At 43.9% G+C, this 15,819-nt stretch overlaps 1 protein-coding gene across 3 annotated transcripts; it reads left to right on the top strand.

Moving 5' to 3' along the window:
* The first annotated feature begins 2,181 nt into the window (after window positions 1-2,181).
* On the top strand, window positions 2,182-12,119 carry LOC105011149 (solute carrier family 46 member 3). Of its 3 annotated transcripts, XM_020048106.3 has the most exons (11): window positions 2,182-2,247; window positions 3,738-3,897; window positions 4,115-4,257; window positions 5,206-5,387; window positions 7,728-7,789; window positions 8,115-8,166; window positions 9,345-10,271; window positions 10,445-10,691; window positions 10,932-11,015; window positions 11,460-11,616; window positions 11,849-12,119. In XM_020048106.3, the coding sequence occupies exons 4-11, from the start codon at window positions 5,211-5,213 to the stop codon at window positions 11,964-11,966; spliced, it is 1,824 nt and encodes a 607-aa protein (XP_019903665.2). In that variant the 5' UTR covers window positions 2,182-2,247; window positions 3,738-3,897; window positions 4,115-4,257; window positions 5,206-5,210; the 3' UTR covers window positions 11,967-12,119. The 3 variants fall into 3 exon arrangements, with proteins under 3 accessions (XP_019903665.2, XP_019903666.2, XP_012990014.2); XM_020048107.3 differs by having other exon boundaries at window positions 3,738-4,257; XM_013134560.3 differs by lacking the exon at window positions 2,182-2,247 and having other exon boundaries at window positions 3,575-3,897.
* The last annotated feature ends 3,700 nt before the right edge of the window (window positions 12,120-15,819 follow it).

Genomic DNA, 15,819 nt, shown 5'->3' with positions numbered 1-15,819 from the left:
TGGCACCCCCTGACCAGATTCCAAAATGATCTTTTACTGTTTGACTGACTATTACAAGGAATTTTACAAGGAATAAGCACATATTATAACATTCTAACTTGTTGATACACTAAGAAACACGATTTAGACAAGTTAGCTAACGTTGTTAACATACCTGTTCAACTGTTGATATGCGAAGAAGCACTAAACATCCGAACTTGAGGATAAATGAAGAAACAAAAAATAGTAAGCAACCAAACTTGTGGACACACGAAGAAACAAGGGTTACTGTAGTTATTTAATCTCACGCCAACGCTGTTTTTTTCAAGCTCAGTTTCTATAACTTGTTTTCCCACCAATGGTTTAGAACTTGCGTTCAGCTACCAGTAACTTGACTAAAGAATCTGAATGTTTATAGAATATTGCTAACAGTCATTGTTTAATACAGAACAGTAATTACGTTCTTTCTCAGTAACCTAACAACACTTAATGCTAGTTATTTATAATAGCGCAGAACAGAACTCTCCATAGCCATGTAGGTGACTCGCCGTTCAATACATTTCAGTCCAATGTCCAAAGAAATCTTGATCTTCGTTTGTTTTGGGAGTCATAATCCACATGTTGTATTGTCTAATTCAGAGGATATAGCTTATACCTGACACACTTTGAACAAGAATTGTTCCTGTTCCTGAACGAAAGAACCAAGTCACTAAAATATTCCTACCAGTTTTCACAGTACTACTGCGTGGGATTCCCGGCTTTCAAAATGGCAATTGTCTTGCCTTCCGTGCAATTTACATTCGCTATAGCGCCATCTACGGATACTGCAGTGTTTAAACACAGTAAAGAACTGTCCCCAATGAAGCATTAAAGTCGAGGCTATAGGCGAGTAATTGAGTCGGTACCACGCAGTGGAAAATGGCCATTAGTTAGGGAAAATATTATGGTAAGCAATGGCGAGATGTGTTTACTGTACATATCTACACAAAGGTCCTTTACACAAGCAAAAGTCCAAGTCTATTTTATTTATGAACTACCAATGTTGACCAAAATTCTGTACACAAAGTTTAACAATATTAAAATAAAGTTCATACAAATAATCAGTACAAGAATAAAAGGGGTACAATAGCATCTCTGCGGGAAGAAAATGGCAACACAAGCAGACCCAGCAAATTACAGCACACCCCCTCTCTTCGTCGGCCAGCCACCTGCGTAACCGGACTGAAACCGGACTGGAGCATTTCATATATATTATTTGTCTTCAAGAAAGCATTCAGTTGTTGGGACATTTTTGAGAGGAACGGGAGGTTCGATATTGGCCTCAAATTTTTTTATATATCTGGATCCAGATTAGATTTTATTTCCCCCTAACCCCCAACACTCTGACCCTGTCCCCCTAACCCCCAACACTCTGACCCTGTCCCCCTAACCCCCAACACTCTGACCCTGTCCCCCTAACCCCCAACACTCTGACCCTGTCCCCCTAATCCCAACACTCTGACCCTGTCCCCCTAACCCCCAACACTCTGACCCTGTCCCCCTAACCCCCAACACTCTGACCCTGTCCCCCTAACCCCCAACACTCTGGCCCTGTCCTCCTAACCCCCAACACTCTGACCCTGTCCCCCTAACCCCCAACACTCTGGCCCTGTCCCCCTAACTCTGTAATTCTAACCTTAGGAAGCAGTTGCTTATCAACCAATATTTTACCCCAAATGTCATACTAGTGCAAACATATTTTCCAGCCTGTGTGTGATACGTGGACCCCACAAGTTTGTTTAGGGAATCATTATCTATAGATCATGTGCAGGTGGAAATTAGGACTCCAAATAAAGTGCTCCTTTATCTCACCCATTCCCCCATTGCTCTCCCTTTCTTTACCATCCTCTCTCTCCCTCCCTCCTCTCTCTCTCCCTCCTCTCTTTCCATCTGCTCTTTCCCACCATCTTTCTCTCTCTCTCTCTCTCTCTCTCTCTCTCTGTCCCCCGCACGCACACATCCCCACATTGACCACACCTCTGAGGGTGTCTCCCCAGGAGGATTAAGAATCCATAACAAAGCCTGCAGCTTAGCAACACACATTGTGTGTACACTAGAGTGCCACTGGGTAGTTCTGTGACTCTGACTGTGTGTGTGTGTGTGTGTGTGTGTGTGTGTGTGTGTGTGGGAGAAAGAGGTGTGTTTCAGTCTGGCGCCAGTTGTTACAAACAACAGTATAAATGCTGTCTGTCCGGATGTCAACTAGATCAGGAGCACACCTCTGTGAAGGTAAAACCTTTAAATCATTACTTTTCTAGTATTTCTTTTCGAGCGCCCTACTTTTAATGGAATATTTAATGTAGTGGTCTTTCTGGTGCAAGATAGAGCTAATTCCAGTGACTAGGATGTCTGATAGGAGGTGGATAGTGTGTTTCATACTAATACAAGGTTAGGGCTTCATTACATTAACAGAGAGAAAATAAAATGTGACGCTATTTTGGTTTGCATAGCCGTCTCCATAGTGTTTGAATTTACACCAGCATTTTTGAGATGTACTACGCAGGCTTGGGGCCGTCAACTGAGGAAAAACATGTGCACTGCCCAGAAACCTGATACAGTTCCAACACCATTGTCTTCACACTTGCAAACCTGCGGGCTCTATCAAAACTGTGGCGCGCTAGCTCGGATGGTGCTGTCTGGGGCTAGAGATGTTTGTACAACAAAATAATGTAGTGTCTGGAGGCTTTTTCGATATATCTCGGATAATGTTGTGTGATGTAAACAAGCCCTCGGTCTCTTATGGGTGGTGAAGATTTGGGCTGAAGAGCCACATCTTACATGCTTCAGGGCAAACAGTTTTTTGAAATGTTATACTTACATTTACCAAGAGCTGGGAGTGCACATTTTATCACCCCCTGGGCCTTAGTTTCCCCAAACATTATCTAAAGTGTAAGTCACTTCTAATATTTCAGCATGACTGTACGTCTAAAATCTTGTTAATGGCAACAGCTGGTCAGTGCACCTATATCTGTCTCTGTGTGTGTATGTGTGTGTGTGCGGACGGCAATCCTGCAGTTGTGTTGTTTGAACTGTCATTGTTATCACAGAGCAAATAAAAGAGATAATAACAATATGTAGTAGAACTGATCTCTACTATTTCAACTGTTCATGGAAAACCTCGATGGAACGCTGCCTGGATGAGACATGCATGAAGTGAGCCAGAATGGTGAAAACATCTTCCTGTCTGACTGAACATGCTTCAAATCCCTTCCCACCATTGCAAAGCACTTACAAGTATTATAAATGTCAATTTTTTTCTATAACCAAAACATGGTTTTGTGACGTATGTATTTACATTTATGTAATTTTTGTGCCAGGATTGGCATAAAGTCACCCAACAGCAATGTAACAGACTGGTGGAGAGCATGCCAAGAAACATTAAAGCTGTGATAAAAAATCTGGGTTATTCCACCAAATATTGATTTCTGAATTAGTATTGATTTCAAAGTTAGTATTTTGTTGTTGAAAAATGCATATGAATTTGTTTTCTTTGGATTATTTGAAAACAATGCATCTTGTTACTACGGTATCTAAATCCATTAATGAATTAGTTCAGTTTTGACTGAAAATGCAACCAATACATATTTGTATCACTATATTTATGTACCCCATATTATCTGTTTGGTTCATTTTACAGAGTTACATAGTTCCAGATTTCAGAGGGATAATGTGGTCCATGTTGCATCATAAAAAAATATCTAATGTTATTGTTTTCTTAGTTTTTCAAGGAGTTGTCAAGTACGGGGAGGACAGGTGTGGTGAAATCGTCCTGGAGTGTGGAAACCGTCCAGGAGTGTGGAAACCGTCCAGGAGTGTGGAAACCGTCCAGGAGTGTGGAAACAAGACCGCTGTGTGGGAATTGCATGGTGGTGTTGAGGGGTGTGCATTGAGACGGAAATGTTTGCCTGCTATTTGCATTAATTATTAAAGCCAACAAACCTCAGCTGGCACAACCCTTTGCGTACAAAAGCTATAAAACTGAAGGTGGATCAGTAATGACAGAACTGAGTTAGGCAGCTAAACTAAAACAGCTTCACAAGTTACCTAAAACTCAGCCATAAAAGGACTACTAGTAACTTGCTTTTTAAAATCCTAGACACCAACCCTCGGGAGAAGGTCAAGAAGACCCTTCTGATAAAAAACACGGATATGTGACAAGCAACAGGAGAAGACCCATCTGATAAAAACCACGGATATGTGACAAGCAACAGAACTAACAGTTGACTGTCAAGAGGACAGGTCAGTGAATCAACAGTGCCTGGCATGGGTGGGAAAGGGTCCTTGATGAGGCGGCAGGCTTTTGCCAAGCATCGTTTCGGATGGATGTCCTTCATATTTGGCCATGATGCAGCTGTTTAGGATGCTGTGAATGGAGAAGTGGTGGGATTTGGAGAGGACTGAGGCTGGAATGTTCTTTCTCTGGATTTCCTAGAGGAGTAGATTCACTAGTGGTATTGATGGTCCGGCAAAATGGTCTTAGCTATTTGGACACTGGAACTGCTGACCCTTTCTAATGCAGCCCTCTCTCTCCTGCAGCCCCATTTCTACTGCAGCCCTCTCTCTCCTGCAGCCCTCTCTCTCCTGCAGCCCTCACTCTCCTGCAGCCCTCTTTCTACTGCAGCCCTCTCTCTCCTGCAGCCCTCTTTCTACTGCAGCCCTCACTCTCCTGCAGCCCTCTCTCTCCTGCAGCCCTCACTCTCCTGCAGCCCTCTCTCTACTGCTAGCTGTTCTACCTGACTCCTGTTAACAGGCAGGGAGTAAAACAGAGGGCTTAGAACACACCCATGGGGGGGCAGTGTTAACAGTCAGGGAGGAGGTGGTGATATTACTAGTCCTCACAGTCTGAAATCCGCCATTTAGAAAATTCTGCATCCAGTAGCATCAGATGATGTCTAGACCCAGAACTCTGAGCTTGGTGACGACTTTGGGGATCCAATAGTGAAGGACCAGCATTGTCACACATGCTTTTCACGTGCATTTCAGAATTATAGCAAAGATTTTTATTGAGAATGTGTTTTAAAAAATAGTGGTCTCTCCCTCTCAACCCATTTTTTATTCCTCTACTCTGCATTTGTCCATTTCCTCTCTCTCCCTCTCCTCTACCTCGAACATCCCATCCCCCGCCACTCTCTCATCCCACCATCTCTTCCTCATCCCTCTGTCTGTCCCTCATCCCTCTGTCTCTAGGTGCAATGGTTCGTGTGTTCCTGATAGAGCCAGTGGTTGGGGTGTACGCCTTCTCCATGTTCATGCTCTACCCACTGATCCAGCAGTATGTCTACAGGAGGCTCACCGGCGCCCCCTACCCTGCCCAGCTGAACCACACTCACTGCTCCGACAGCAGCAACAACGTCAGCTCCATTCACCAGGTGAAAAAGAGGGGAGAGGCTGGAGGGTTGAGAGAAGGTGACGTGGGGGGGTGGGATCAGTAGGTTCTGAGTGTAGTACAATGCAAGTATTTTGTTAAGTTACTAAAACATAACATCTTACTTTTTAATTATTTTCTGTGGAAAAGGACTCATTGTGTGGGCCACTAAACGACCACGTGAAAATAAAGTTAATGTATTTTGGGTCCCGCCTGCCCTTCACTTGCCAGAGGAGGGTTTTTGGAACAGTGAGTGACCAGAGTGGGAAGGGTTTTACCTGCTCGTTTCCCACCTGGGTGTGCATTGAGACGGAAATGTTTGCCTGCTATTTGCATTAATTATTAAAGCCAACAAACCTCAGCTGGCACAACCCTTTGCGTACAAAAGCTATAAAACTGAAGGTGGATCAGTAATGACAGAACTGAGTTAGGCAGCTAAACTAAAACAGCTTCACAAGTTACCTAAAACTCAGCCATAAAAGGACTACTAGTAACTTGCTTTTTAAAATCCTAGACACCAACCCTCGGGAGAAGGTCAAGAAGACCCTTCTGATAAAAAACACGGATATGTGACAAGCAACAGGAGAAGACCCATTAAACGACCACGTGAAAATAAAGTTAATGTATTTTGGGTCCCGCCTGCCCTTCACTTGCCAGAGGAGGGTTTTTGGAACAGTGAGTGACCAGAGTGGGAAGGGTTTTACCTGCTCGTTTCCCACCTGGGAGACATGCAGGACCCTTTCAGAATAGGACGCCATTCCAAACAGAAGAGCAGTCATTACTTACAAAAATGCTTTTTTAGCTTGAATTTCTCCTTGTGGAGGGAGGGAGAGATGGAGGGATGGAGCAAGAGAGATGTCATCATTGAGGTGTGTAAAATGATTGTGGTTTGGCAGGGAGCCTTGGATATAATAACTAGTCATTAGACTAACATACAAGCACAGAAATGCCATTGCCCATGACTGACTGACTGCCTGACTGACTGAGTACCTATTGTGAAATAGTGTTTTAGTTAGAGATGCTGTCTTCCACACAGGAAACTGGGTATTGAATCTGGCCAGGGACAAAACTAATTAGGACTAGTTGAGGATAAACTAAAACTTCAATGCTCTGTCACTCAGGAAGAGCAGGTTAGAGTGAGGGCAACAAAACATATTGCTCTTTCCCAAGATCTTTTGATAGAACTTGAATAATTACATTAACTGTGAAATACTAAGTATATTATTTTGATTGACAAATAAGTAGTATACATATTCTATATATCTTCTATTATATATATATCTTCTATAAGTTCAACTGTTTTAACTTCCTGAATGTAAGTACCCCATATTTGGGGTACTTCTGTTACTAATTTAAATTCAGTCTTATACGAGAATGGTCGGCCCTATCTGGGTATCCAGGGAGTCTGTTGAAAGCTGACAGTCTTGTCTTTCCTGCGGTGCCTTCCAATCTTGGTGTGACTCACTAGCATATACATCTACCATGTTGTTATTACACATAACCTATTACAGGATTAATTGGGATCATTGTGTGTACAGTATACCTCTGAATCATTAAAATAGTAGATCAGGGTTTTGTTTCACCAGGGCCTTGTATTTTACAATGGATACACCCCCCCCCTGAAAAACAGAAACAACTCCTAAACCACAGTAATTACCGTACACTTTCAATGTGCTGTAGTTTCTGTATTATTATTTATAAATGTTTTGGAGGGATAAGGGGAGCTTGACAGGCTTTTGCATGCAACGGTTTAACTGACTGTACAGTTCAGTTGTATTGGGAGGACAGTTATGGCTGAAAACGTGTTAGTCCATTTACATCGAAGAGGTTTTAAATAACTAATTGATGGTCAGTGTTTTCATTATAGCTTTCCAGTGGTATAGATATAGCTATTAGCTAGCCATCTACATCACAACAAAGCTGGCTATTGGCCCATAAACACCTGCTCTTCAAACCCGCTCCCTTGTTCACCACAATCACTTCTACTCGTGGCCCGGCCCTACTAGGCATGTCTAGTTTTTCTTTCTTGTATTTTTACTTAATTATGTTTTTCTTCAGCTTTAAGAAGGAAACCTATTTAAAAACTGTATTTTCTTTTTCTCCCCTGACTGCCACCTCTCTTCACCATTTCTCCTCCATCTCTCTCTCTCTGTCCTTTCTCCTCCCCTTTCTCCTCTTCTCCCACTCTCTTCTCCTTTTCTGTTACCCCTCTCTCTTTTTCTCTCTCATGCCCATTTTTCCTCCTATTTTTCCCTCTACTTCCCTTTCTCCTTCCTCCCCCCTCTCCTCCCCTCTCTCTCTGCTTTCCTTCTCCTGTCACTCCTTCTCTCTCCATCTCGTCCAGGTGGTCCAGAAGGAGGCGACTCTGTTCCTTCTCTACAGTGAGCTGTGCTTCCTCTTCCCCAGGTAGAAGCACATTCTTTAAATTGTTATTTCAGTTATTTGACTCTATTACCATTTGTTTGTAGACAATAATGTTATTTTACTGTATTACTGCGTGTTTGTAGACACTAATGTTATTTTACTGTATTACTGTGTGTTTGTAGACACTAATGTTATTTTACTGTATTACCATCTGTTTGTAGACAATAATGTTATTTTACTGTATTACTGTGTTTGTAGACACTACTGTTATTTTACTGTATTACTGTGTGTTTGTAGACACTACGGTTATTTTTCTGTAGCAGCAGGTTAGCAGGAGACTCTCTGACATATGTGTCCTTTTCTCCAGTCTCCTTTCCTCCCTGTTCCTTGTCTCCTATAGTGACCACAAAGGCAGAAAGGTAATGCATTAAATATTTGATTACATTTTTTAAAGGTTTGAAGGCAAGAACATACATTTACAGATTTTATACTTACAGTTACTACATCCTAAATGTTATTTCCTTTGTTTTGCTACCCGTCAAACATAGTGCTGTACATTATAAGTAATGTGTCAATTGGAATATAAACAACATACAATGGATATGAAAGGTTTACCCCTTTTAAAATGCAGCTTTTGTTTATCTAAAGTATTTTCCTGACCTCTACCATTCTGGGGCATTGGGTCTTCCTTTTTGCAAATAATTCCTTTTTTGCAGTGTGCTTGGAATGTTAAAAGGGGAAATTCTTCTTTAACTTAAGCTTACTGACATACAGTGGATATAAAAAGTATACACACCCCTGTGAAAATGCCAGGTTTTTGTAATGTTAAAGAAAGATAAATCATGTCAGAAGTTTTTCCACTTTTAATGTGACCTATAATGTGAACAATTCAATAGAAAAACAAGCAGAAAGTTTCGAGGGGGGAAAATAAAAAAATAAAAACCTTACCTTAACCTGGTTGTATATACACTCACCTAAAGGATTATTAGGAACACCTGTTCAATTTCTCATTAATGCAATTATCTAATCAACCAATAACATGGCAGTTGCTGGTGGTGGTGGTGTAATGGTGTGGGGGATGTTTTCTTGGCACATGTCACAAAGCTCGTTTCTTGAACATGACAGTGAGTTCACTGTACTGAAATGGCCCCCACAGTCACCAGATCTCAACCCAATAGAGCATCTTTGGGATGGGGTGGAACGGGAGCTTGGTGCCCTGGATGTGCATCCCACAAATCTCCATCAACTGCAAGATGCTATCCTATCAATATGGGCCAACATTTCTAAAGAATGCTTTCAGCACCTTGTTGAATCAATGCCACGTAGAATTAAGGCAGTTCTGAAGGTGAAAGTGGGTCAAACACAGTATTAGTATGGTGTTCCTAATAATCCTTTAGGTGAGTGTATGTAACACCTGGAAACTAACTGAGGTCCCGCTCACCTGACACTCTTTTCCCCTCCATCCCTCTTCCTCTCTGTCCCTCCCTCCTCTCTCTCTCCCCGCTGTTTCCCTCTCTATCTCTCTCTCCTCTCCCCTATTGTCTCTCTCTGTCTGCCCCCTCTCTCCCCTCTCCCTCCCTAAACCCTTCCTCTCCAGGTGGCTCTGTTGCCCCCCCTGGTGGGTGAGCTCTTCTTTGCAATGAGCTACGCCACGGTTTCCCACCTTTCGCTTAGCCTGAGTTACCTGCTGGTGGCCTCCTTCATGACCGGGGTTCTGGGGGGACCTCCAGCTCTGATGGGGGCCAGCTTCGCCTACATAGCTGACCTGTGTGAGGGGAAGGAGGAGGGTGCCAAGGGGGGTGGGGACGGGAGGAGGGCTGGAGATGGAGGTGGGAGGCGTTACCAATGTGAGGAAGATGGGAATGGGGAAGACTGGTATCAGAAGCGTGGAGGGGGTATGGGGGGAGACGAAGGGACAGTTGGAGGAATGAGAGAGAGAGATCTAGAGGTTAGAGGGGGCCGTTTAGCCAGAGACCTAGAGGTTAGAGGGGGCCGTTTAGCCAGAGACCTAGAGGTTAGAGGGGGCCATTTAGCCAGAGACCTAGAGGTTAGAGGGGGCCGTTTAGCCAGAGACCTAGAGGTTAGAGGGGGCCGTTTAGCCAGAGACCTAGAGAGCGATGGAAAAAGAGACGAAGAGGCTGCAGGGTGGGGTAAGGGTGGAGGTCGTACTGTGCGCATGGCGGGCCTGGACATGCTGTTGGGGGTTCTGTCGGGCCTGGCATCTCTCTGTACCGGGTTCTACATCCAGGCAGCTGGGTTTACCTTGCCATTCATCACTGCTGGGGTGCTGCATCTGATGAATCTGCTGTACACGGCGGGGGTGCTTCAGGAAACTGTGGTTACACCTTCATCAACCTCCCTGTCCTCATCAGCACCCACACCTTTTGAGGGCAGGTCAGGCTACATGCTCCAGCGAGATGCACTGATTGGTCGGTTGCAGGGTGTGTACCTGCTATTCGCTGCGTCGTCGCAGAGAAGAAACACGGTCCTGGTTCTGATGCTGGCAGCCTTCTCCCTCTATAAGGTCGGTGTGTGTGAGCACGCCTAACAATACGTTAGAACTGAACCTCCCCTCCTCTCTCCTCCTCCCTCTATATGGTTGGTGTGTGAGTGTGTCTAACAGTACTTCAACACTAAACACTTTCTTCCTTCCCCTTTCCCACCCCTCTCTGTCTCCCTCTCTCCCCCTCCCACCAGGTGTCTCTGCTGGGTGGAATGTCCATTTTCATCCTGTATGAGCTGAATGCCCCTCTGTGTTGGAGCGAGGTGTTGGTGGGCTACGGTTCAGCCCTGACTACCCTCATCTACCTGGCTAGCTTTGCTGGGGTCTTGCTGCTGTCCCGCTGGCTCAGGGACGGATACACCATTCTACTGGGGCTGCTGTCTGTGGCCTCAGGTTTGCTGATGGCTGTCTTTGCCAAAGACACCCTGCTCATGTTCCTCGGTGAGACTGTCTTATTGATCGGTTAATGGGTTGATCGGTTAATTTTGCTGGTCTGTTATTTGATTGATTTGTAAAATGAATGGTCTATAGTTGGTTGATCGACAGACCTGACTGAAATTAAAAAGGATAAAGGTTTAAAACAAAATAGGTGAATTGTCCTTTATTAGACGTATGTATGCTTCGGAGTTTGTGTGTGTGCGCGTGTGTAAACCAGTTGTCCCCTGTGTGTGTGTTCCTCAGTGCGACTGCCGCTTCTTCTGTCCATCATGCCCACTCCTGTCCTCAGGTCCATGATGTCAAAGATAGTACTGAGCTCTGAACAGGGTAAGATACTATACCAGACTAGGCTGCATTAATATTAGTTACATTAGTTTTAGATATATACACCAAAATACACCTTCAGGTGATTTCATGGCAATGGCAACTAGAAACGTGGAATCACAGATGTGTTACGCTAAACTGGTCTTGAGCAGTAGTTTGGTTTTTATTGTGTCAGTGTCACAGGGTTATATAGTTATCTACTTAAGATGTTGTGTTGAACCAACATTTGTCTTTCAGATATAATAAGTTACTATTAGCTTGTGCAACCCCAACCTCCGCTCTTGCCCAGAATTACATTTAATCACACACATTGTGAGCTTGAAAGAAACAGCTATTAGTAAAAATGTGTGCATAACGAAAGACAAGTGCACATAGAAACAGAAAGCTGCTAACTAAAAGCAGCAATAATTCCATAACGTGTGTGTGTGTGTGCGCGTCCCTTCCCAGGTGCCTTGTTCGCATGTGTGGCCTTCGTGGAGATGCTGAGTGTTGGAGTCGGCTTCACTGTGTCCAGTAGCGTCTATGCTGCCACCGTTTCCTGGTTCTCTGGATTCAGCTTCCTGCTGGCTTCAGCCTTGACCCTCATACCTGCCATTCTAATTGGGTGAGTTGGTCAGCACCGACCACTCTGAATGGCTGGGTTATTCAGGAAATAAACAGTTTGATCGGTCAGGACTTTAGCAGCACAAATGGGAAACTTGTAGCCTCCATGATCTACACACATTGCAGTAAACACTGCGGATGTAGGCGGAACCATCATTCACCACGCAGGCTGTTGTAGTGCACTGGGCTGTGATGTACCCGCAAAATAGAGTGTGACTGAACTCTCTCTGCAGGGTCGTAATGTGTCTGCGTCTGGACAAGGAGGAAGAGGCCAGGCGGCTGACAGCTGAGGAGGATGGGAGCAGTGGCCAGTCACTACAGCTGGAACACACTGGAACAGCAGCTAGCTGATATCCTCTCTTGACTGCAATAACCCCTTCCCTGTCCACCCATTCTATACCCTGTCCCCTCCTCTACCCGTTCTATACCCTGTCCTCTCCTCTACCCTTTCTATACCCTGTCCTCTCCTCTACCCGTTCTATACCCTGTCCTCTCCTCTACCCGTTCTATACCCTGTCCTCTCCTCTACCCGTTCTATACCCTGTCCTCTCCTCTACCCGTTCTATACCCTGTCCTCTCCTCTACCCGTTCTATACCCTGTCCCCTCCTCTACCCGTTCTATACCCTGTCCCCTCCTCTACCCCTTCTATACCCTGTCCTCTCCTCTATCCGTTTCACCATACATAGTCGTAATATAACTTATTTAGTTTTATTTAGTTTAGGCTTACTATAATGTTGCTACTCCAGGTTGTAGCCAGCAAAGTTTTTGTCTATCCTGACCTAAAAAGAATGAACCGATGCAGTAAAGTTCAGTCAGACAGTAAGAGACATTCGCTCTTCTTAGCCGGCTGTCAGAATGACCTAAAGGCAAATAAATGTATTGAAGGAACTTTTGCTCTTGCTTTGATGAAATACCCTTCAAGAGGCCAACCAGACACCCTTTTGACCCATATTATATCACCTTGTTTTTATTAACATCATTTGTAGAGGAATATGTTATAATTTTTTTTTTTTTTACAACATTTCTGCCCTTGACTAGTCCAAAGGGAAGTCATTTTACTGGACAATCCATGGCAATTTGGTTATAAAATACTGTAAAATGTAATAAGAAATCCATTGAAAATCAAACTTCACCAAAACTATTTTTCATTTAATGCAAAATGAATTATGGTTAGTATTACTTTTACATGATATGTTTTTCCTGAAATGTCATCTTTCATTTTGAGAACATGGCAACCAGATAGCAGCTGAGATCAATTTGCTTTTGTAAGGAGTAAGGAGTGATCGAAGTGTAATATGTTAGGAGTATTTTGCAGTTTGTTCCAGTCATTGGTAGTAGAGAATTTAAAAAAATGACTGGGCCCATGGAGATCATAGGCTAGACCCACAGAAATGAAAGGCTCATGGAGATCATGGGCTAGACCCACAGAAATTAAAGGCTCATGGCGATCATGGGCTTGACCCACAGAGATCACAGGCTAGACCCACAGAAATGAATGGCTCATGGTGATCATGGGCTAGACCCACAGAGATCACAGGCTAGATCCACAAAGATCATAGGCTAGACCCACAAAGATCACTGGCTCGACCCACAGAAATTAAAGGCTCATGGTATAGGCTAGCCCCACAGAGATTATAGGCTAGGCCCACAGAGATTATAGGCTAGGCCCACAGAGATTATAGGCTAGGCCCACAGAGATTATGGGCTAGACCCACGGAGACCATGGGCTAGACCCACAGAGACCATGGGCTAGACCCACGGAGATCATGGGCTAGACCCACGGAGACCATGGGCTAGACCCACGGAGACCATGGGCTAGACCCACGGAGACCATGGGCTAGACCCACGGAGACCATGGGCTAGACCCACGGAGACCATGGGCTAGGACCACGGAGATCATAGGCTAGGACCACAGAGATCATAGCCTAGTTAATGAGTGAGTGTCATAGACCTATCGTATGTAATTTACAGTATTACATAGATGAAAACATCATGAATTCCAAAAGTGTAACCAAAGGTTCTGCACTTACAATAGCTTTGAAATAAATGTCTTCGTTACATGTCCTTTCTGAGATCAATTGAGATTTCCCATTATGTACCAATAAACTTTATTATATTCAATTCTGTGTTGTCAAACAGTTGAAACAATTTATTGCAATTACTCAATCTTGCATAGCTAATTGCAATTAATAATTTGTTTTGTGTTTACATTTGGCCCAAGTTCCATTTTCTTTTTGAACATGATAAAGACATAATTTGTCTTATTGTAAACTGGACAGTGCTATGTTAGGATACTGTAAAAACACATCAGCCCTTCCTATCTGGAGAGCTGCAGGCTGATCCAATTTTGAATCTCACTTTTCATAGTCTTGTCCTTGAAAATGTGGTTAGAATGGGGTTCAGGTGGGGTTTTGCAGACAACAGCATTCCTGATGGATCGGTTATCGCTGAATACATGTCTTTATTAAATGATTCCCAAGTTCAACCACATAAAAAAGATAGGCTACTTGAATAATATGCAAAGACAATGTATTCAAAGTGGCTAGATATGTTTATCTACAATCATTAATAAAGAGAGTTCTATAATTTATGCACAACATGGAAGTTGTTTGCTAATTCTGCTATTAGAATATGTTTGTGCGGAAACTTGACTGGTGATTACATTAATGCTTAGTTTAGGCTGGCAAACGCATGAAATAATTACTAACTATGCTAGTGATATGTTAGCAGGGTTCTTTTTTTGGAGAATCTCTTTCCATTAATGTGGACAAAGTCCTTCCCTGTGTTTGACAGAAATACTCTTATTTTTTTTTATTACAATCTACTCTGAAATGAGGTTAACCTGTTGAAAGTGTTGATGTAAAAGTGACAGGACACATCAAGACATTATCTGAAAAAAAACACTGTTGATTGACAGGGACACGAAATATGGCAGGCAGTGCCTGCCATATTTCGTGTCCCCTATATGATCCATAAAGGCGCCAAATATTTCAAGACATCTTACTTGTGCTTGGGTAGGTCAGGGGATTGTGCTGTGAGAACGCCCTCTGGTGGTTGGGAGTTTGACACAGGTGTTCCTGACTGAGTTTGATAAAGGTGTTCCACGGCTTGTTGCCGGTTGGGGGACGCTTTCCCAGCACAATTGCCTACTGGAATGAGTACAATGGCGTTGACGACCACTGCGAAGACAACTACGGGGAATTATAATACAGGACCTGCTATAACGACACAGGCAGAGAAGGTTTATGAAAAACGTGTAACTGTTGCGGTGGAGATTATAGGAGAATAAAAACTCACAATGATGGAACTCCTGAGAGGTATTAAAGAGGCCTGTGGAATGGTAAATGGATGTCGTTTTAAAGCTAACCAGAAGTATGAGATCACAATATCGCATATACGCGGGAAGGAGAAACTGAAAATAAAGTCATGCAGGGTAACGGTAAAAGTTATCTCGTTTGACGAAATGATGGTGTCCTTTTGGAACCTGTCGGTTTACATCGGAGATTACGCCATTTACGATAAATTGAGGGGCTGGGGTGTTGCAGCTATTTCTCCAATCAAAAGGAGAATGTGGCCTTCAACTGATGTGGCAGACGGGACACGCTTCTGTACAGTGAAGTTCACGGACACAGTACGCTTTCTTCCGTATTCGGCTAAGTTTGACACACTGGAGGGAGCGGAATACTTTCGTGTGATACACGATAAGCAAGTAAGTGTGTAGAGAATGCATCCAACCGGGCCATGTAGTGCGGGAATGTCCAGAATTGATATGTCACCGATGCAAAGAGCAAGGACACTATGCAAGAGAGTGTAACTATGTTGTGGGCAGACGTTGTGCTGGATGCGGGGAAAGAGAAGAGCGGTGCACGTGTGCGCCGGGAACTCGAGGAGAAGCTGGATCTCCCCCGAAGGAGAATGTCGTAGAAGAAAGTGAAGTTGACGAGTCGGAAGAAGGAGACAGCGATGGAGAATTATCTCAGGGAGAGGATGCATACGACGGTCCCTCCATGGAGAAGTGCTGTGGATCCCTCAAGTGACATCGGGGCGAGTCTGGACGGTGTATTTTGGAAGGAAACCCGGGTGAAGACGCGGAGCCGGCGAGGGGTACTGGTAAAGTGCCTAGCGCAGGCCCTGCTACGGAAGATGTTCAAGATGACAGCACTACAGTCCCGACAAGTACAGACGGATCAGCAAAGAGGAAAG

Source organism: Esox lucius, chromosome 7 (genome assembly GCF_011004845.1).
Source record: "Esox lucius isolate fEsoLuc1 chromosome 7, fEsoLuc1.pri, whole genome shotgun sequence".
Lineage (NCBI taxonomy): Eukaryota > Metazoa > Chordata > Actinopteri > Esociformes > Esocidae > Esox > Esox lucius.
The sequence above is the reverse complement of the archived record's forward strand: the minus strand, read 5'-3'. Positions and strand labels throughout refer to the sequence as shown.